General features: G+C 35.4%; 2 protein-coding genes across 2 annotated transcripts; both read left to right on the forward strand.

Moving 5' to 3' along the window:
* The first annotated feature begins 4,753 nt into the window (after window positions 1-4,753).
* LOC114706717 (olfactory receptor 51A4-like) lies at window positions 4,754-5,698 on the forward strand. Its single transcript, XM_028889207.1, has one exon. It carries the CDS (start codon window positions 4,757-4,759, stop codon window positions 5,696-5,698), a length of 942 nt encoding a protein of 313 aa, XP_028745040.1. The 5' UTR covers window positions 4,754-4,756.
* A 10,272-nt stretch (window positions 5,699-15,970) lies between these two features.
* Window positions 15,971-16,978, forward strand: LOC114706573 (olfactory receptor 51A4-like). The gene has a single exon (XM_028889026.1). The coding sequence runs from the start codon at window positions 15,971-15,973 to the stop codon at window positions 16,976-16,978; it is 1,008 nt and encodes a 335-aa protein (XP_028744859.1).
* Window positions 16,979-24,162: the final 7,184 nt, after the last annotated feature.

Consider the following 24,162-nt stretch of genomic DNA (forward strand, 5'->3'; position numbering starts at 1 on the left):
TGGGCAAGTCAGGATATATTGTTGTTACATAATTCTTACTCATCCAGTCCCCTTACTCAGTATTGGCAGTAAATGGACAAAGTCAAAGTTTCAGTTTGTAAAGTATGTGATGGCCAGTGTGAACTACTGTTTAAGGGCTGTTTAAAGTGATGAGAAGACTCAGGTAGTATGTGATAAATCCTCAGGACAACTGAAGCATAGGGTACTGTAGATGGCTGCACTAACAGTCCTCTTGTCATCTTCACTGCCGGGAGATTTTATGTGACTCCTAGAGAAACTGTCCCTATACTTAACACTGAAGCATGTGCTAGTTACTGCATACTATTTAGTGTATCATGTGTCTCCCTGCTACACCAGATTTGAGTTACTTCTCCAGTGGGGATCATAGGAGACAAGTCTTACTCAAACATCTAGGCAGTGATACCAGGTCCTGGGCTCGCTGCATGAGATAGCTGTTTGAAACCTGGGACGTATACAGGGACACTTGGCTCAGTCTGGGAGGAGGGGACTGGACCTGCCTGGACTGAGTCTATCAGGTCGATCTCAGTCCTCAGGGGTGGCCTTCATCTGGAGGTGGTGGGAATGGGGGGTCGGCTGGGGGGAAGGGGAGGGGGCAGGAAGGGGGAGAACAAGGGAATCTGTGGCTGTTATGTAGAACTGAATAGTATTGTAAAATAAAAGAAAAAATAAATGTATTTTGAAATAAAAAAAGAAAATAGCTATGTAATAAATAAAAATAGGATTGTTCATTTTCAAAATAAAAAAATAATTGATGAGGACTTCTTTTGTCCACATTGAACCTCCAAATCCAAGATCATACACCTTTTCTGAAGGAAAACCAAATCCAATGACCTGTCAATGGTCATTAAAAATCCCTAGGGATTTTCTTCATTTCCAGACTATGCTGAAGGAGGTTCTTATTAGCACTAAAGATCTCTGCAGTGTTGAATGTGTTCTTTGTTGTAACTGAATAAGTTCAGTTTGTCAGGTATTTCTATTTCCTTCTTTATTAAAAACATGGCATGTTAGCTTAAAAGAATACTCCCAATCAACTTCTGCACTCAGTAATTCCACTTTTCAACTCACAGGGAGTCAAACCTGGGATGAGAATATCATTATCAAGGTAACACAGGGAAAAAAATCTTTGATGATCAAATCATAATAAAAGGTTAATTTATTAAAAATATGTAAAACATTTCCATGAATAGAAAATAAAATTTAAAGAGTATTTTTGAAATGAAGGTTAGAAAGTCAGCTCATTGATTAAGAGCAGTTGCTACTATAGCAGAGGATCAGAGTTTGGTTCACAGCACTCACGTGGGAAGCTCACAAACCCACCAGTAAAGATATTACTCCTTCTTCTGGCCTCAGTGGACACACATATGCACACACAGACAGACACACACATATGAGTGCACACCCACATGCACATACACAAAAAAATTTTAAATACACTCCCATAAACATATAAAATACAATTGGACAGTTATATATATATATGCTGGTCTTAAAAATTCAAAGACCCTTTTGGATTTAAAGAAAGCCAGTATTTGGTATTTTAAGAGAAAGTTACATTAATCAGAAAGAAGCAAACATGAATTAACTCAATTATAGTCACACAAACAAAACTATCTGAGAAATATAGTGTGGCCAGTTCTCCAGAAACATCTGAAAGTGCAGAAAAAAAGGAATTAATTTTGTTCAAGGAGGCAGGGATGGCTTCTCAGATATTTAATCATAAACATCCAAATTACATTCACACCAGGGAATTGAGCCTGAACCTTTTTTCAATGGACTTTCACCTGCATGAGAGACGGATGGGCATTTTAGTCCCTCTGAAAATAGAGGAGTGCATCATCATCCCTGGGGCCTTTGATCTACTAAAATGGCATCAGAGAAGAAGAAGTACAATCAGCCTTTCAGAATGTGACCAACAATCAAAACTGAGGTAACTTTATCCTGGGTCATCACTGGTCAGTCTTGAAGTACAGAACAGGTGGTTTCATACCTCGGTAAGTACCTGAAAATTCTAATGTTCCTTTTGTAGACCTCATCAGTCAGGAGCACTATGGGAGCAGCTTACCCTTATCCAGCTATGATTTTTATCATTTAATCCTCACTTCCATATGGAAGCAAGTATACACAAGATTTGAAAAACATCCTCCATACTACAGAATCAATCTCATTAAACATCATTCCATTATTAGTATAAAGAAATGATAAATTTTTCTCATGTTTAACTTAAATTTAGTACTGAAATTCATGGTAACATTACTCTTTGAAAATCTTCTATGTCCCTACTGTAACTGTTTTCCTTACAGTACCACAAACTAAAGAGTTGGTTTCTGAAAGCACTTCTGAACTACAGATTAGAATTAGAAAACTTTCTATGCAGCATTTTAGCTTCCTCTAGATTCTCTAAATATTACACCTTTTACAGCAAAATAAAATAGACTTTCTGGAAACATAAAACATATTCTAATGAAATTCAGAATTTATCCACTGTGTAAAACTTAGCCATCTGAACCAAGGAAGCAGAAAAATAGGGTTTTGTCATTTAGAATAAATGGACACTGATAATAACAAGTAAAAATATTCTTACTCTATTTTTCTAGATTGATTACTAAACATGTAGTTTTATTGTATTAAGATAGCTGATATAAACTAAAAGTTTCTGGTCAGGTATCTTGCAGATGATTTTAAAGCCAGACCTTAAACAACATTAAAAGATTTAAAGATTAAAAGATTAAGACCTTGCAAGTCAGTCACTACATGCCCCAAAGAATATCAATATCTAACTAAGCCAGCTATTAACTTTGGGAGTACAGTTTTATAGAGAACAACTGAAAGGTACTGAGAAGGAACAAGATCTCTTTTTCCACAGGATGATGAGTACAGTTAGTGAGCTTGGCAGGAGAGGGACTCTAAGCAGTAAACACACTATATTCCTCTTAATATTTCATTTACTCAACAAGATTAGCATTTAACAACCTTGAAGGGCTCTAAGCTTCAGAAAACAAACAAATCAAAATAACAATAATAACGAACCAAAATTTCAAATAACTGTACTTAGCCATATGGACTAAGAAAGCAAAAACCATCTCTTGCAAGATCCTGTTGTACTAAATCTTCAGCTTTCCATTGAACATTCTTCTTTTTTCAGGTCAATATCAGAAGCAAGTCTTGGGAGTTGGAGCACACTAGCCAAAACAGACATTTCTTTATTAAGAACTAAGATATTTAATGGATCTGGGATTGTTGAATAAGGTAGACACAAAGCTTTAATTGCAACAACTCAATTTTTCTTTTATGTAATTTATTTGAAGAAACAATAATTACACATTGTGTATGTAGACCAAAATATCATATTGTCCTATAAACATATATAACTTTTATTTAACAATTAAAATAAAAATGTTATAAATAGCATGAAAACATGACAATAAATTGAATGGAAAATAATAAATAGATTAGTAAATGTAAATAGAAATGCATGGTAATTTAAAAATAATTAACTTTTAGAGGAAAACAAGAGTGTTTATGAAATTGATTAATAACTATGATAAATTACAGACCAAACACAAATTTTAAAAGAATTGGTAAATATGAAAAACTACCAAAATGTATATGTATGTAATAATAATTAATGAAATAAAGAGCCCATGAATTTTAAAGTGAGTAAGGAAGGGTTTGGAGGAATGAAAGTGTGCTGTAACTATATTATAATATCAAACACTTAAACTTCAAAAAGTAACAAAAAATTCAACAAGAATGAATGAGAATTTACAAATGTGCATTGTAATGTTATAATGAAACTAAATATTTTATACAGCTAATATACACGAATATATACTCCTTAAAAAGAAAAATATAACCAGAAATTAAAATAAAATGTCTAACAAAATTCAATTAAATAAACATTTTAAAAGAGAGTGTACTGGGCAGCAGTGGCACACGCCTTTGATCCCAACACTCAGGAGGCAGAACTAGGCGGATCTCTGTAATTTGAGCTTGGTCTACAGAGCGAGATCCAGCACAAGCATCAAACTATGCAGAAAAACCTTGTCTCAAAAAAGAGAGAGAGAGTGTGTGTGTGTTTAATATGATGATTGACAACATTAAAAATTGAAGAACACAAGACTGTTAATTGAAAATGTTCAGCATCAAAAAAAATCAAATGAGTTATACATCTCCAACTAAGTACTGCATACTAAAGTGCAGAATACCAATTGTAAAGAGACTGTGCTGATCCGGGATACTAGTAAACAGTCACAACAGTAAGGAACACAAGTACACAGAGAATCAATTGAGACATGTCTATTGGAAGATTGTTTTGTAAAACTACATGTGTGTAAGTAGACAACAATAAGCAGAGAATCACTCAAGAATCTATCCCAGAAATTAATGATATAAAAGAGAAAAGAATAGAGGAAAATGATGGGCCCAAACAAGAAAAAAATTAAGAATATTCCTTCATTGAATAATCATTAAGCTTTGCCAATTGACATGTTCTGTTATGCCTTCATATAAATACTGTTACGCACTGCATTTTTGGATATTGATACATACTGTTATAGTTTTTGTGATCTATTTTCCACCATATTGGGTGCATTTCTAAGAATAATTCCTTTATCTCTTGGTTTGACAGCATCTTAAAGGTTTCAATAGGACAAAGTCAGGCATTTAAGCCATTCTATGCTCAGCATCACAACACACCTCTTTGGAGCCATTCATCTTGAGGCCCACACATACTGGTATGTCCATTCTCAACATTTCCATTACTGAAATTTCTACTTTCTATTTGGTTGGGTTTCCAGGGATGGAATCTGCCCACATTTGGATCTCCATCCCCATATGTCTCCTGTACACTGTTGCCATCCTGGGCAACTGCACTATCCTCTTTTTTATAAAATCAGAGCCTTCTCTGCATGAGCCCATGTATTATTTCCTCTCCATGTTGGCTCTCTCTGACCTAGGACTATCTGTTTCTTCTCTCCCTACCATGCTCAAGGTTTTCTTGTTCAATTCTCCAGAAATTTCTCCTAATGCATGTTTTGTCCAGGAGTTTTTCATTCATGAATTCTCAGCTATGGAGTCATCTGTACTTCTCATTATGTCCTTTGATCGCTTTATTGCCATCTGTAACCCTCTGAGATACACTTCCATCCTTACCAGTGCCAGGGTCCTTCAAATTGGGCTTGCTTTTGCTCTCAAGAATGTTTTGTTGATCCTGCCTTTCCCTGTAACTCTAATGCATCTAAGATACTGCAAGAAGAATCTATTGTCACATTCCTACTGTCTCCACCAGGATGTCATGAAGCTGGCCTGCTCAGACAATAAGGTCAATGTCATCTATGGTTTATTTGTGGCTCTCTCAGGCATCCTGGACATAACGTTTATTTTCTTGTCCTATGCACTGATTCTGAGAGCAGTGCTGGGCATCGCCTCCCAAAGGGAAAGGCTCAAGGTCCTCAGTACCTGTGTCTCCCACATCTGTGCTGTGCTCATCTTCTATGTCCCTGTTATCTCCCTCTCTGTTATCTACCGTTTTGCCAAACACAGTTCCCCTGTAACTAAGATCCTCATGGCTGACATTTTTCTGCTTGTGCCTCCAGTGATGAATCCTATTATATATTGTGTGAAAAGCCAACAGATAAGAAACGTGATACTAGAGAAACTGTGTCAAAAACAAAGCTGACAAAGATGTTTAATCTCATGAAAATCAAACCAGTGATGTTAGAAAATCAAGAAGAATTCAGTAAGGACCCACACTGTATGTTAACTCCTTAGTATCATCTTTGCACATATTCACCAAGATCAATGAATCAGCCTTGCAAATTTCTTGGTTAAATATTTAAAACTAAGACATTAATGTAAGCATAGAATGTCTTTCTAGTTTTAATAGGTGGCATTATCAGTTTTAAGATTATTATATTACAAAAGTCTTCATTCTGAAAGACATATTCTATATGTTTATTTGAAAACTGACAATACACATTCCTAAGAAAAATGAATTACTGATAAAATATGACTGAAAATAGTTTCTTCATTTAAACTAGTCACCTTCAAGACACAGTCTTGACAAACTAAAAATATAACTATACTGGTCATAAACCAAAATTAATATGGAAAATGACAAGTTTACATATGAAGCCACTAAAGCAAACATTAAGAGTAATTTTTTCAATAGAAGAAATAATTTTTATTCACTTATTTTACTTTGTTAAACACTTCCTTCCTGAGCATTCAAATATAGTCATCTGGTCCATGCTATATACAGACATCTGTCTGTCTTTCAGTTCTCTATGGCAGTTACACACAATAAAAAAGAATCTTGAGCAGTTGTTCAGTTTCACTTAAACTCTTCTCAACCAAGCTTCAACTTTCTACTCCCTTTCTCATCTTTACATTCTACAACTTTAGTAAGTGTTTTGCTAAATTAGTTTAACCAAATCTCTCCATTGCTTATATTAGATTACCTTAAATACTTAAGTGAGTTCCTTATATTCTGCAATTGCTTGTTTGATAATTGATCATCTTGACCTACATTCAGCGAGCAGCATCAGCAACCCTAAACTGTCCTGTACCTTGATATTTACTATTAGACATTTCTTATTCATCAACCAACTTGTCCATGCATTCTCAGTCCATTAATTCTACTTTTACTCAGTTATTATGACTTAAGCCTAATTGCTCTCCCCTACTAAAAAGACCCGTGAGTACCCTATACCACCATGAGAGCTTCCCTGGATAAAGTCCTTTTTGCACATCTTTTACAAGTTTCATGATGCCACAACTTAGTAACTAAATGATAATTGGACTGAAAATCACCTACCAATGACTCTATGTCACATTTTCTAGCCCCTTGTTGTCACTCTTGTCTAGAGATCCATTGGTAAGTCAGATTTCTGAACCATTGCACTGAGGGAAAATCAGTTGAATCACAGGAATGACAGCTCTTTGTTCTTGAGATTTGAGTACAGTACATAAGTTGTGCTAAGAACCCAAACACACACAGTTGAACTAAAAACATGAACTTTCCATATGGAGCTGGAAGTCTTTCTTCCTGACTCTGACTTGAGCAAGAATGTCTACCTCCAGGCTGAAGTGTTATACCTGGATCCTTGTTTTGAGTGAGATCTGTTCTCTAATCATGAGGATGGGGATTATTTCCCCTGCATCTCGCAAGGATCTTCCTTTCTCTCCAATTGACTCTTATCTACCCAGGGCAAGTTAGATAGGCTCTGTTTACCCATCTTCTTGACCCTTTCTTCACAATGTATTTCCCAACTCTGCTGGCTCTATTTTTATTTTCATACAATCATGGGGAATAATCTGGAACTTCAATGGCCTCCTTAGGAACTCTCATCCCTATTTACATTGTCATGTCTATGATGCTCCTTCCCACTGTGTCTACTCTTCCTTCCTCCGTTAGCTATCAATTTCCCCTCCAATTCCCTTTTGTCCTTCTACTGCTGCTCTTGATTCTGACACCATCCTCCCCTTTGTCCACCTCTGACACACTTTCCTCCCCACCTTGGTCTATCAGCTCCCTGCCACTACTAGGATATCAGAATTCTAAAAGTATCAGAACCCTCAGGAGACTCATGCCTCCCTACAACCAAAATAAAAGTGTCCATCTGATTATGAAAGACACTGGTTAATTGAAACTGAATATTTATCCATATTAGCTTTAGAATCAATCAAACAACTGTTAGATGTCTTCTCCAACATCACCTAAAGGTAGTTCAAATCTCCATTTGATTATGCTTTAGAGACAAAACCTTAAAAGTGTTCTCCACAAGCTGGATTAAACAGTATCATTACAGCCAAGCATTACAGCTTCACACCTATAATCTCAGCACTCAGGAGAAGAAGAAGGACCAAGAGTTCAAGGTCATCCTCACCACACAGTGTCTTCAAAGCCATCCTAGATTACATAAAACCCTGTTTTTTGTAAAATGTAAAATCTATATTTTACTCTTTTATAAGTCAGTAAACTCGTTTTGTTCCATTTTTTTTTCAGAAACACAATTTGGATTCAAGTATAAAGTAGAGTAAACATAGGATATTTAATATAAACTAGTAAGTTTTATATTACAATTTTTTTTACTCAGGATAAAAATTTATAAGATTTCCTTCTAGGCCTATGTAAATTTATATATATATATTTGTGTATGTTATATATAAGTGATATTTTCTACCTCTGGCCAGCATTACAAAATTAATTCAAATACAATAAATGAATTCTATTCCTGTTGACTTAGAAGTAGAAGGTCTATACAAATTGAAAAAAAATAATAATATACATAGCACTAGTAATTCAACCTTAAGTGAATGTATGAATATAAGAGCAGTAAAGGGACTGCTTGATACTAAATATTGTCTAATATTAAACATGAACCCCAAGCCTCATACCAATCAAAAACCTATGCATTTAACTACTTTTGGTTTGTACTGTTTGCCTGACATGTATGTACAATAAAAGCAGATGACAGAAATTATCCAAGATCATGGCTAGGTTTAGTATCATAATTTATATGACTGAAATAGTTCCAAATGCTTTTAGGTATCTTACAACCTTCAAATTATGTGTCAAATAAACAGATATTTACTAAATATCTATATAGGAACACATTACACACTGTGTTACTTTAATTTTATGTACTTTGAGCAAACTTACTTTTATATATGATAGACAATACTACATAAGTAAAATATTTTTGTGTCTTCCTTAAAAATCATGATAAAAAGAATCAGATGTTTCTATCAATTTTAAAATGATTAATAATGAATTTTCTAAGGCATTATAAAATGCTAATTTATGACAATTCCTAATATTTTCTTTCTATGTTTCTCTGTAAAAGAGTGGTTTTTGATTATTAAGAACTATAATCAATGTATAGAAAGGGAACTAGCAAAATAGTAACATAATAATTCTTTATGCATGGGGGCCTGTCCATGTATCTCACTTAGTATTATTCTTGAGTAACCTGTAAGAAGCCCTGAGTTTGATCCCCTGTACCACATTAACCTGGAGTGGTGGTGTATACCTAGAGTCCCAGTACTTCCTTCCACTCAGGAGGTGGAGCGGGAAGATCAGGAGTAGTTAAGGGTGATCTTTCTCCACATAGCAAGTTCAAGGACAGCATGAGTGGATACAGGAGACCCTGCCACAAAATCCAAAAGGAATGGACTGGGGACAGGGTAAAGAAGGAATTCAAGGGATGGTCTCTGGGAGGGGATGGTAAAGAAAATGTAGGAGTGATGTAATTTTATTTTAGTTAAAAGTATTTTAAAGTAAAACAAAAACACACAAGGAGAGTGTGATCTCGTTTGAAGTAAAGAAAAAAAAAATGAAATGTGGGACTGTGGGGCCTGGCGGGGGATTGTAGGACCAGGCAGGACACAGAGAAACTTTTGACTACATTTGGGTTCCAGACATGGTAGCAAGAATTTCCACCAAAAACCGAGAAAGCTTTTAAAAAAGATTCAAAAATAGAGCTAAAATCAGCTTCCTAGTTGTGTCTCTCAGGCAAGTCATGGCATGTAGGCTTGACCTACAGCATGGCAGATTCCTCCCTCAGTACACAGAGGTGTCTCCAAGCTGCACAGCACACTGCATGGAAGATTTAGCTTTTACTCACACAGACAAAAAAGGTTTGTGGGCTAGCTGCATACTACCTGATGGCAGTGTGGACCCCAGAGTTGGTGGGGTAAGCATGACTCTCCTGGGTACCTTCTCCATGTTGGGAAGTTGAGGTGGTTGGAGCCAGCAGCCAGGGCTGTCACTTCAGTCCTAGCCACACTACAGTTTAAAGCAATGATCAAAAAATGATTATAGATACACAAAAGACAGATTCAGATGGAATAAACCTCTAAATGGTTTACACTATGTGGGAAAATGTATGTAGGCTTTGAAGAGAGAAGAAAAAGAGGATATAGACAGTTACATAAAGAAATGATACTTTCAAAAAAATGAAATCTTTAAAGAGACAGTAAAAGCAATATAAAAAGTAAGCCACGTAAAGATGGACATTACACAGGGAGTCTGGATTATGTTATCTTTGGGATTTTTAACTGCAGAAAGACATTTGATTGTAAAGGCTGTTAAGCCTTTTATATATTTTAAAGGTATCTTGACCCAAAATTTATGTCTAAGGATACATTGCTGTGGGAAAGAGGTTCTACTTTTGTTTCCACAGAAGATGAGAACCTATGGATTGCTTCCAAATTAATATGATTTTTATCAAGGAAGACCCCTTGAGAGCTCTCCAGATGTTCTAACATCCAAAATCAGCTTCAAAGCAACTGGCTGAGATGATTCATCCTCACAGATATTTGGCACCCAACATGGTTCTAGAATTTCCACCCAAAACCTGAGAAAGCTTTAAAAAAAGATTCTAATTAGGTGCTAAAAACAGCTTCCTAGTTGTGTCTTTTAGGCAAGCCTTGATACAGAGATGCCATGGCCTGCAGGCTTGAGCAGGTTTGTGACATGTGGGCTTGACCTACAGCATGACAGATTCCTGCCATGGTACACAGAGGTGTTTCCAAGCCATGCAGCTCACTGCATGGTGGATTTTCCTTTGCCTAGTACAGACAAAAAAATAAGTTTCTGAGCTACATGCTGCTGGATAGAGGCATAGACCCACTGCTTCCCAGACTTGGTGGTAAACGTGGATCCCAGAGCTGGCAGTAAATGTACCTCCACCATGTTGGGAAGCTGAGGGGCATTGAGTCAACAGACAAAGTCATCAAGCAGCTTAACAGTTTAACATCTCTCCTGGTCAGAGAAGGATTATAGATTCATAATAAGACAGATTCAGATGGAATAAAACTAAACAGTTTGCAGTGTGTGTAAAAATGTATGTAAAGTTGGAAGAAACAGGAAAAGGAATACATGCAGTTATTATAAAGAAATAGTTTTAGCCGGGCAGTGGTGGTGCAGGCCTTTAATCCCAGCACTCGGGAGGCAGAGGCAGGCAGATTTCTGTGAGTTCGAGGCCAGCTTGGGCTACCAAGTGAGTTCCAGGAAAAGGCGCAAAGCTACACAGAAAAACCTTGTCTCGAAAAACCAAAAAAAAAAAAAAAAAAAAAAAAAAAAAAGAAAAAGAAAAAAGAAAAAGAAAAGAAAAGAAAAAATAGTTTTTAAAAATAAAGTCTTTAAAGAGACAGTAAAAGTAATATAAAAGTTAAGCCATATAAAGTTGAAAATTACACAAAGAATCTGGATACTACATATTATTATATTGTCCCTGGGATTTTTAACTGCAGAGAGACATCTGATTGTAGGGACTACTCAGTTAAACTAATATGTATATTTTAAAGGTATCTTGACTTCAAAATTCATGTCTAAGGACACATTGCCTTGGAAAAAAGGTTCTGTTTTTGTTTCCACAGAAGATTAGAAGCTATGGATTGCTTCCAGGATAATATGGTTTGATCAACCAAGACCACCTGAAAGGTCGATACAGCCTCATAGACTACTACAGCCAAGATTTAACTATAATTCTTAATTTTTTCAGAATCGCCATATGATTACCAATGCCCACAATCAGCAGGAAGTAGTATGTATCAAAAGCTATGACCAAATTCCCAAAATATTGTTAATAAATGTTTATTTTTATTTAAAGGGAGTTGATTATAAATACAGTCTCTTTCTAAAAGAGAAAAAGGGATAGTATAGATATGATAGGAAAAAAGGGTGGGTTATTGTATCTACTTTTAAAGAGAAACAACTTGTTTAAAATCTTTTACATTGCTATGGATTTTAGTTTATTGACACAAATTTAAAGTTAATTTTGTTATACTATATATATTTCTACTTTTGTTTAAGGTATTATGTTTGTACAGCTCATTTGTAATTGTAATGTATAATTAAGAAATACAGATTAAAATTAGTCATCTATGATAATCAAACTTACAGTCATATTAGTAGGCTTTCTAGGTATACATAGATATATTTCAATTAGGTAGGTAATCTTCAAACACTTCAAAGACTTACAGAATATGGCATTTAAAATATTATAAAAACTTAGATTTTTCTGGACAGTGAGGCACATCTGCTTCTGGCAGCGCCTATTTATTTCAAAGAGGAAGACAGGCATCAAAGACACTCCATATGGAGTTTATCTTCTTTGTACACAATGGACTGCTGGGAAAAGAACTGTTCTTGCTTGGACTGCTTGGCAAAATGTTATATCAACTGGACATACAGGACCCATGGAAAAATGACCACTAAATTTCGCCAAAACAAGGCAAGATGGTCCTTCAGGTTCTGCTTCACAGAGGAGACTGTCAGACATTCTGCAGGACAGAAGGAGAAGCAACTAAGAGACTCTAGCTCTACAGGCTGAAGATGGGTGCTGCAACATTGCAGAGGAACTTTGGGTGACTGTCCAGACAGACAGCAGTTTCTGTCATTCTAGATTTTTAAAAATTGCTTACAATACTCTTTCTGTTTACTTAGGTAATATTATGTCCTCCTGGGGTCTTTGAGGTAGTTGAAGACTAGATAGTTATAACTTTCCTTGGTTATGATAAAGGCTAAATTAGATATGAAACTTTAGACTCACAAATATAAGATTGATGATAAAATATTTTCTTTAATTTTGCCAAGTACAAATAGATCAGATATTGTAACTATAATTATTGTTTGATAACTGTTATATGTAATTTTACTATATTAAAGCTAAAACCTTCCTTTTTATTAGATAGAAAAGGGAAAGTGCTGAGGGATGTCTTTCTGTATGCTGTGAATATATGTTGTTCCCATTGGTTAATAAATAAGTTGCTTTGGCCCATGAATTTTGAGAAAACAAATGCAGTCCTCTTCTATTGTTGAAAATGTAATAGTGACCTGATGCTGGTTATACAGCCTCAGGAATATACCTCTGTGAAAACAAACCAACTAGAATTTTAAGATAGTTATGCTTACATTAAAGAGTCAAACATAACTTTAAGAGACAACAGTTTTATCCTGGGTTTGGAACCTTCCATTGGGGTTCACAATCAATGAGTCACAAAACACAAGACAACAACACAAAGACATGAATGTGAGGAAGATGTGTAGGAAAGAAGGGAGGAGTTGACAGGATAGAAAGAAGATAACACATGCAGTAGGAGTATGGGAGTTATCAGAATGCATTACACAGTCTATGAAACGGTCAAAGAACAAATTTTAATTAACAAAATGTCTTTTGAAAGGATACACTAAGGAACAAAAACATAAAGTTAATATACTATCAAGAAGTTTTAAGGTAAAATTCTAAATACTGCAACAGAAAAAAATATTTACATGCTTACAAAAATATAATAAAGTTATAAAAAAGACATTTTAAACAAAATACTTTTAGAATAATCACAAAGTGGTGTATGTTATTTCTGATAGCTAAAAATTGAGAAAGAAACATCATTTTAACAGTAGTAACAATTTAGAGATATAACATAAGGATGATTAGAAAAATATATAAACAGACTAAAAATTAGCAAGAATTTATCACAAATGTTAATTGAATATAACCAGTGAATATGGAATAAGGTTTACATATCATTTTTTATAAAATTCCATATTGAAGTCTAATATCCTCCTCCTACTGAAAATCAACAAAAATCATAGCTGAGGTAAATGCATAGTTTTTTTTTTTTCATTTGTGTATTCAAGATTCTGTTCTTGTAGGACTCCCAACATGGGAATAGATGTCTGTCTCTGACTCTTTTGCCTGTGCTTAGAACCCTTTTCCTTTCACTGGGGTGTCTCATCCATTAAGGATATCACATCCTTGATATATATTGTATCTTGTTAGGCCATCATTGGTTGATATCCCTGGGGGCCTGCCTTTTCTGAAGGGAAATGGAGTAATATTCGATCTGGGAGAGAGAAGAGGTTAGTGGAGGGACTGGAAGGAGAGGAGAAAAAAGAAACTGGTCAGGATATAACATATGAAAGAAGAATAAATAAAATAAAAAATAGACCACACTTAGGTATAGTCTAAACCCTTCTAAATTGTTCTAAAGAAAGTATGAGCTTTTAAACAGAATTTAAACATCATGTAAATAAATTGATAAAAAGTGTACTGCACTTCTTAGTGAGTGATTAAAAGGAATAACATCTTGGGGGAGGTGGTGGATTTCAAAATCTTCTTGATTTGTAAATGAAAACCCAGTGACTTTAAGACATTGAAGTCAGTGGCAAAAGCAGACATGTAAATACATAGTTGTACATCATGAGGCTGTTTTGGTCTTACATGGCACACTGGGATTGTGGAACAGAGAAATAGAATTATGAGTCAGAACAGAGGAGGCTTAATGGGTTCTCTCTTATAAAGGTTAACTATTTCCAATGACGTGAGGTTGTGTGAAACCCCCTGGTTCCAGTGTCATTTTAGGGTTTACCTGTAGGGAGTTTTCATTTCTTCTAATTATGTTTCTCTGAGTTAGAATCCCCAGAGCTCTGAGGATTAATTTGGAATCCTTAGGGAGGCAGGATTAGACACTGAAGAGAAGATAAACTGCTGGTCTTCCACAGCAGTGAATCTCTCTGTAGCATACCAGTTTCCCCTTCTTTCTAGATCCAACTATCTACCAACTTACTAGTAAGCTTCCTCACGAACACAGTTCTGAATTTCCTTTGTACCACCTCAAGCAAACAGCTTGTCATTTTGGCTGATTGAGGTTTCAAAGTTATTGGTCTAAAGGCTAGAACCTCAACCTTTAAAAAAAAATCTAACAGTGTTTTTAAATGTCTGTTAGAAGCCCAGAGTTCTAACAAACCATGGAAAACAACCAAGTGCTACCCCCAAATCACCGAGAAGCACAGAAAGAAATTTAAAGCCAGATATGTGGACCATTCTCAGGAAACAACTGCTAAGAGATAGCCATTGACTCACATGTTAATATGTTATTTAGAACATGGATTATAAAGCACCATGGTTGCTTTGGTGAGAAAACAACAAGAATGACTAAGCATCTCTGGCCTCTGTAGCCTGTGCTCATGCTTCTCGTTAACTTTAAGTCTTTGCCTCCCAATTTCTGTCTTTTGATAAATGAGAAAGCGATTCTACAATGTCAGCAAAAATATGTTTATGAACTCATAGTTTTTGAGCAACATTGTGAGAATAAGGTTTTGTGCAAACTCTACACCATCATTTGATTTAAACACAGAGGCTACCAAACTGAAACTATAATTTCTTTCATTCACTGCTAGTGCATATAAAAAATGTGTGTTTTTATTGGAGGCTGTCAATACAGAGCAGGTAGAGAAAAGCACAATTTATGTAGGCAATGACTGAACGTGAAGTGCTGCTCTCTCTTCACTGAGTTTGATCATGGGATGATATGAGAATAAATGTGGGTGTTTTACTTTATAGACAGAATAAAAAAGAAACAAACACAGTACTATAAGAAGAATCAGGTTGTCCGCAAATATGTCCTAGGTTTCCCCTCATATTAAATAATCTATAATACTTAGAAATATCTGTCATTGAAAAATAACCCATGTACAGTTCACTTGGATCATCTCCTGAAGCAATAGTATGGATTAATGTTCTTGAATACTTACAAATAAAATTATAGTAAATGATTATTTTTATCTTATCCTAAACTTATTCACATGATCTCTAAGCTCATATTGCTGCTATACTAATAAATATGTCAGAGGTAATTCAATCTGGGAAAGTTGTTGCTGCATGTACTCTGTGTCTAAGACAAGTATTTGAAAGTTTCTGTGTTGGTGTTTATGTGTGAAGGTGTATTTTCATTAACCTCATTGAATTCTGATGATATAATTGCTGAAGTTAATCTTATTTGCTGGTTATTTTTAAAGGTCTAAAATTATTGCAGAAGAATGTCTAGAATGTCAATATTTGTACTAGCTCAAACTTAAACATATTCATTTAAGACAATTCATTTATGCCACTACAGGAGCAGTCTTCTGAAATCCAGGTCCTAAGCACCTGATACTCCTGTGATGTCAGTCTACAATGCCTCTGTCATAGAAATCTCCACTTTCTTTCTGATTGGGATCCCAGGGTTAGAGCATGCTCATATTTGGCTCTCCATCCCAATTTGTCTAATGTACCTTGTGGCCATCATGGGGAACTGCATCATCCTCTTTCTCATAAAGACAGAGACTTCTCTGCATGAGCCTATGTATTACTTCCTCTCTATGCTGGCATTTTCTGACTTAGGACTGTCCATTTCTTCCCTTCCAACCATGCTGAGAGCTTTCTTGCTCAATGCCACAGAGATTTCCTTAGATGCCTGCTTTGCTCAAGAGTTTTTCATTCACATATTCTCAGCTATGGAATCATCAGTGCTTTTCATCATGTCCATTGATCGCTTTGTAGCTGTCTACAACCCTTTGAGATACACCTCCATCCTTACAGGCAGCAAGGTCTTTAAAATTGGCCTAATATTTGCTGCATTGTGTATTACACTTATTCTGCCATTTCCTTTCACACTAAAGAGGTTGAAATTCTGCAAGAAACGTCTCTTATCTCATTCTTACTGCCTTCACCAGGATGTTATGAAAGTAGCCTGTTCCGACAATAGGGTCAATATGATCTACGGATTTTTTGTGGCTGTTTTATCTCTGTTATACTTGGTGTGCATTTCTGTGTCTTACATGCTGATCCTTAAAATTGTCCTGGGGATTGCTTCACACAAGGGTCGCCTCAAGTTCTTTAACACTTGCATCTCTCATATCTTTGCTGTGTTCATCTTCTACACACCTATTATCACCTTGGCAGCCCTTCACCGTTTTGCTAAAAACGTTTCTCCAGTCATTGGAGCCATAATAGCTGATATCTTCCTTCTGGCTCCACCTCTAATGAATCCCATTGTATATTCTGTGAAAAGTCAGCAGATTAGAAATCTGATCCAAAACAAATTATGTGAGAAACATCGCTGGTGGGAAATTCCAGCTTCCATGAAAGCCCGTGTTATATCACTATATCTGAATACATGTAAACATTGAAAAGTCACAACGAAAAAAATACTTCCTGAACACAAAGGTATGCTGCATACTTCCAGTAAGCCAACCTATTTATTTTATCAAAAGGGACAAGCATTCTATGTTAAATATCTATGGAATTAATCTAGAAATTACAATCAGGTTAGAACTAGTTAAACTTCCTTCCTTCTTTCTCACTCTAGTCTTTCTATGCAACCAATTATAAAAAAATTTTCATCAAGTGTCAAATACAATAAAGGATGTTTTTCAATGAATTATACAACTAAATTTTTAAATAATATATTTCATGTTAATGTAAAAAGCCATCATGACTCTAACTGAACAGTGACTGATTTGTGCTTCTAAAAGTTATCATATATGCTTAGCCATAGAGTTACAATTTTTATCACCTATTGTGTGTGTATCAATCATGTGTAACTCTGGAAAAATGTTCAAGAACTCTAGGCTCAAGTGTGTAAAACAAATAAATTCAAAAAAATCAAATATTTAAAAGACTTCAACAAAAACTAATGACTAGGACGTTTCTGATGCAAAGTGTGTATCAATAAATAATTGCTAATAAATTAAAACAAGGCATGTTTAAAAAAATAATTGTCTGTTTGAAAGTATTGCAATATCCAATCACGATGATTGTTAGGTGCTGCTTAAATCATTAAGGTATCACAGGTACCCAAAGTTTGGGAAATGGGAAGTTGATATACAATAGTTAAAAGAACTTCATTGTTTTTTTAAAATATACAGCAAATATTCTCATTTTTTGCTTATATAATCTCAAAATCTTGCATATCACTGAAACGGTAGAATTTTTGTATGCCTCCTCCAAGTAAGTCTTTTCTACCAATTATATCAGCCATCATTCCCTACATTTTTATCTTCAAGTAAATCAAGAGATACTTTACAAAAATGCCTAATGCTTAAAGGATAATAATCAGTCTGGAACCAGCTAGTAATCTGTATTTAATGATTAGATTTTTCATACATAAGAGCATTGCTTTGTGAATTTCTAATACATGCAAAATATATTTTAGACATTTTCATGCACATTTTTCTTTGATTCTCACAATGAATCAGCTTTTCAAAAAGCATTGTTCTACATTTAGTCAGTTAAAAAGACTAAAGTTGTAAGGACTGATTTAATGAACTTCATGCAGAAAGTTAGTCAAGAGCTAGGGTGCAAACATTATTTCCCACATCCTGGAGTATGCTGACTATGTTTTAGCTGTCATATTCAGGATTACACATCCACCCACAGAGCTATCAGGTCAATAGTGTTGAGGCTAACTAGAGTTTAAATACAGTGATCAAATAACAAATGCTTACCTGGATGACCTTGATCTAGGCTACAAAGAACCTAAGGGAAATCTGCCATCAGAGTTCCTTATAAAGACAAAGAACTAATGAACAATTTTAAGTCTGAAAAAGATTCCACTCAAGCATTTTTGAAAAATGATAATGTATGTTACCAGGAGATAATTGTTTTGTGTATTTCTCAATTATTTGTTTCATTTTAGAGAATGGCAAGATTTTCTGTTATTTTCCATATGTTTCATTTTAAAATTCTGTTGGACATCCATCAGTCATGTTTGAAGAATAAAGAGAAAACACTGCAAAGGATAGAATATTATTGAATGTACAGTGACAAAAATGAGCATTATTTCTTAGGTGTACAGAATGTGTAAGTTAGGCAGGCAGACCACTTTTACCAACGAAGTTTCACCAGTGATAACTCCCATTATTTATGGCAGTCTTATCAGGATTTCATTTTTAACATAATTGAAGCAAACACACATTTTGTTGATGTTTTTCTTCTCTAATAAAATAAATCATGTTGACAGGTTCCTTCCACCTATCAGAACTATAGGATATAGTGCTTAAGTAGTAAATCTTTAAATGTGTTTATCTGTTCTACCAGCATAAATATTATCCTGAATCTGGCTAAAATATAGTGACTTATGATATGTTTAAAAACAACTGCCAAAAAAATATTGTTCTTAACCAGCCTTCCAAAGAATTCCTTTGTGCACTGAACTATGGCATATTACATTAAAGCACGCCATTATTGCTGGGGGTGTCAGAACTTGAAGGTGTCTGTGTGTTAGTGAAGATAGGAAGACACAAAAGTATTATAGGCAAAACACGAAAGCCATTATAAAATGTTTTCCTTGTATTTTCCATATCTCTAGTCAAATTATGAAGTTAATATGACTGATAAATTATATATGGTTTACAATGCAAAGTCAGACTGACTTCCTGTGGATACTGGCCTTTGTTTTCCCCATATTTGTTTCAGATTTCCTTGTCATTTCAATATAAACTTATGTATCTGTTATTGATTGAATAAACAGGACTGAAAAGGCAACAATAAGGTGGGAGAATAGATACTGTATGTGACCCATAAATAACTTACCATAGATAAATAATGTACCATATATACTTATATTATTACTTATAAATGTGGAAAAAACACTTATTTCAACATAAAATAGATAAACATTGTGATGGCTGTTCTTGGTGGTCAACTTGACTACATCTGGAATTTACTAAAACTCAAATTGCTTGACATACCTGTGAGGGAATTTTTCTTATTAAACAATTTGAAGTGAGAAGATCGACTTTTAATCTGGATCTTTGTGGTAAGAAAATACCTCTTTAATCCAGACCTTTTGTGATGACAAGATTCACTCTTAATCTAGGCCACACCTTCTACTGGCAGCCTACATACGGGACATATACAGCCTATAAACGGGACATGGAGGAAGGAATGTGTTTTCTCTGCTTGTTTCTTGCTAGCAAGTCCATTCCTTCACTGGCATTAGAACTTACTTCTTTGGGATTCTGGTGTATACTGAAGACCAGCTGAGATATCCAACTTTGTGACCTAAGCAACTACTGGATTCTTGGACCTTCCATTGGTAGACAGCCCATGCAGTAGTAGCTGGACCATAGACTGTAAGTCATTCTAATAAATCCCTTTACATATATACATATATCCAATAAATCACTCTCTATATATATGTTCATAAATATGTATATGTATATATAGAAAGTGATTTATTGGAATTATATGATTAAATAAATAATGGATATATATATACATATATTCTATAAGTTCTGTTCCCCTAGAGAGCCCTAACTAAACAAATATTTATATTTACCTAAGTACTTCACAAAGAAAAAAATCAAAATGTTTAATAAGTACATAAATGACAGAGTATAATTTGAAGTTGGGAGAAAATTAACAAGGAATATTGATGGTCTAAGACCATGTTACTCTAAAGAAATAGTCTTACTTAAGGTTTTTGTTGCTGTAATGAAACAACATGACAAAAAGCAACTTGCATAGTAAAAGATTTATTTCTGCTTACAACTCTCAGGTCACACTTCATCACCAAGTGAAGTCAGGGCACAGAGCTGGAACCAGAAACTGAAGCAGAGGCCTTGGATTGTTCCTCATGACTTTCTCATCCTGATTTCTTATATAGGTCAAAACCACCTGTCCAGGGGGTGTCACTGCCCTCCCACCCCACCCCCATGGTCTTGATCCACATGCAGCAATCATTAATCATGATAATGTACTAAGAACTTGCCTATAAACAATCTGATAGAGGCATTTTCTCAGCTAAGTTTCCTCTTCCCAGATAACTCTAGCTTGTGTTAAATGGACAAAAACAAACAAATGAACAACCAGGGCAACTAATTTTCCTGCCTCCTTATGCGGGAAATCATACCTAGGAAAAAACAGCAGCTAAAACAGAGAGCTGAGAAGTAGAGATTGAACCTGAAGATGTCCACCAGACACCTAACAATAGCTCTTTCTTTCATCTAAGTCTATGTTCCATTCAGCTCTTTGTTTACATCCCTGGACTCAAGTCCTAGATTTGCATGAAGCAATTCTTCAAACAGTTTTTGCGTGTAGACATACTTTCCCGGCTTCCTAAGCCTGTATATCCCAGTAGAAAGTGAAAGCTTAAAGAATTCCCTGCTTCCAATTTCATCCCCTGACCCCCCTGTTAACTTCATGATGGAATGTCACATTGCATTTTTTTAAAGGTAAAGTAAAATTCCCAGATTTTCAATCTGGATTCTGAGAGGTTACACTAAATGTGATGTTAGTAACCATAAACCAGATTTCCATGGAAGTTGAGACTACTGAAGAACTTATAAAGAGAAACAAAGGACATGGGACAATAGGAGCATAACTCTAAAAGTCTTAGAAATATCAAATCTAGATGATGTGTGTGTGTGAAGGCTACGTGAACTATCACATGGTAATCTTCTGTCTTTCTGTTGGAAGACACGTGTCCTTGGAAAATTAATTGTACCACATAAGACTTTATTTTATGTATGCATGAGATTAACTAATAGCATAAGAACAGAAATGAGAAAATTGATAGCCACTTATAGAATGTTTTAATTTGACTTAAGAGTTAAATAACGCTAATGATAGTTAATTCGTGATATTTATCTTGTACCTTAAAATTAAACCTTAATGGAAACTACCTAAAAATATGCAGTTTTGAAGACAAAAATGAATCAAATGTCTGAATATTAGTTGCCAAAGCCTTCCCACATAAGATTATTTTAATTATAACTAGTAGAGTATTATGAAGAAAATCATGTTCAAATAAAAGTACTAGAAGAAAGATATGTGGTGGTATTGTGTTCCCCAAAATATTGTGTACCTTAATAAACTTATCTGGGGTCAGAGAACAGAAAAGCCACTAGTTAGGCAGTGATAGCACACGCTTTTAACCCTAGCATTCCAGAAGCAGAAATCCATCTGTGATCTCTGAGTTCAAGGCCACATTGGAAACAGCCAGGCATGGTGACTCATGCCTTTAATCCCAGGAAGCAAGCCTTTAATCCTAGGGAGTGATGGTAGAAAGCAGAAAGGTATATAAGGTGTGAGGACCAGAAACTAGAAGCATTTGGCTGGTTAAGCATTCAGGCTTTTGAGCAGTAATTCAGCTGAGAGCCATTGGGATGAGGACACAGAAGCTTCCAGTCTGAGGAAACAGGACCAGCTGAGGAATTGGCAAGGTGAGATAGCTGTGGCTTGTTCTGTCTCTCTGATCTACCAGCATTGACCCCAATAACTGGCCTCGGGTTTGATTTTATTAATAAGAACTTTTAAGATTCCTGCTACAAAGATAAATTTATAAAGTGGTATATATCTCCATGAAAACAAAAAACAAAGCCCATAGAAAGGATGACTTTGGAAAATATAGTCACATTCTGAAGAAACAGTAAAGGAGATGTAGTCTGCTTTGTTAAAAGGGAAGAATATTATTGTTGATTGGGGAATTCAGAATAATCTTGAAACAAGCACAGATCTCATTTCTCATTTTTTTATTGAATAGATGAAATTTGGTATAAATAGCAACAGATTTGATTATGGCTGTCATTTTATATTAACATTATGTTTAATTCAATAAAAAATGTAAAACTATAACTAGACTCTACCAACTCTTCTGAATGGTGGAAATCCGGCCATTAACAGTACTGTCATGTTATGCTCCTGTTGTTCTAGTACTGAGAGAGGCCAGACATTGATCAGCTTAAAAGAAAGGCAGACTGTAAAGAAGCTATTTTCTGAAATCAGTTTGTGTGCAAGAGAAAATAAGATGCATTTTTGAAGTGTATATCAACTCAATTCAAAGGGGAAAAAAATCTGTGTTTTGAATAGTATTTAAATGCTGATATTGATAATTTTTATGAGGTGTTAGCTAATTTAAAACATCCTGTGTATGCATAGAATAAACCTACCCATTTCCTGAAAGTTCCTGTTGTCTGTAAGGCTATATGCTATTCTGCACTACCATTCTGAACCCCCAGATTCTATACCCCATTTTCACTATTTAAGTTGTTATTCTGATAGATACACATGAACATGAATATAAAGGCATAAAATAATTTTTGAATATGCAATCTAACCTACAAAATGTTCTCTTTCTCCAAAAACTTTGCTTTCCTTACTATTTTTTATTAAACTGAAATATAAGCATGAGATTTAAGATCTTCCATGAGAAATGGGGCATAAGAATAGTAACTATTCTTCCTTGGAATCAGTGGAATCCATGCAGTTGTATGCTCTCCCAGGAGTTTTCTATGAGGTCAAAGGATTATCTAGATTGTTAAAGAGACTAGATCCAAGGTAGTTGACAACAACAGAATGAAACAAGATAACAGATGAAGATGCCAGCCACATCCCTCCCATTTGTTTTTGTCTTGCTTTCACAGTATAAGCTGACAATGTGCATTGATGGTTGACCTTAGAAGTATCTGCTGATCCTCTCAGAATCTGTGGTGTACTGCAGCAGAGAAAGTATCTTCTGCCCTAGCATCACTTAAGAGTTCCCTACCTGCCTCAAGCTAATCCCCTAAGTAGTATCTTTCCAGAGGCATGTCTCCTCTCAGTGACACGGACTCTTTAGATTTTTCCTTATTGGGATCCCTGGACTGGAGGACAGTCACATCTGGGTGTCCATCCCTTTCTCATCTGTGTATCTTCTCTCTTTCCTGGGTAACTTTACAGTCCTCTTTTTTATCAAGACAGAGCAAAGTCTCCACAAGCCCTTGTATTTCTTCCTTTCCATACTCTCCATCTCTGACCTGGAGCTGTCCCTCTCTTACTTACTCACCACCTGGGGACTATTCTTGCTTGGAATTCATGGAATTAATGCAGCTGCATGCTTTGCTCAGGAGCTTTTCATCCACCTGTTCACAGTCACTGAAGCCTCTATGCTGTCTGTAACGACATTTGACTGATATGTGGCCATTCACAGCCCTTTGAAATACAGCACAATCCTAACCATCTCCAGAGTTATCAGAATCTAGGACTTTCTAACTTCCAAGAATGTTATTTTGATCCTTCCACTGCCCTTTCTCAGGAAGACTGAGGTACCATCACTAAAACCTTCTTTCCCACTCCCACTGTCTTCACCGGGATGTCATGAAGCTGGCTTGTTCTGACAATAGACTCAGTATAGTCTATGGACTGTGTGCTGTACTTTCTGCTATGTTCAATTTGGCATTTACTACCTTTTCCTACATAATGATCTTAAAGACAGTACTGAAGACTGAAACCCCTAGAGATGAGTTCAAGGCTCTCAACACTTGCCTTTCTCACATCTGTGCTGTGCCCATACTGAGTACAGCCATGCTCCACTGCTTTGCCAAGAAGGTGT

This window comes from Peromyscus leucopus, chromosome 1 (genome assembly GCF_004664715.2).
Source record: "Peromyscus leucopus breed LL Stock chromosome 1, UCI_PerLeu_2.1, whole genome shotgun sequence".
Lineage (NCBI taxonomy): Eukaryota > Metazoa > Chordata > Mammalia > Rodentia > Cricetidae > Peromyscus > Peromyscus leucopus.

Excerpts from the sequence above, each read along its gene's own strand:
- LOC114706573 (XM_028889026.1), top strand. The coding sequence starts at position 15,971 with ATGTCAGTCTACAATGCCTCTGTCATAGAAATCTCCACTTTCTTTCTG.
- LOC114706717 (XM_028889207.1), top strand. The coding sequence starts at position 4,757 with ATGTCCATTCTCAACATTTCCATTACTGAAATTTCTACTTTCTATTTG.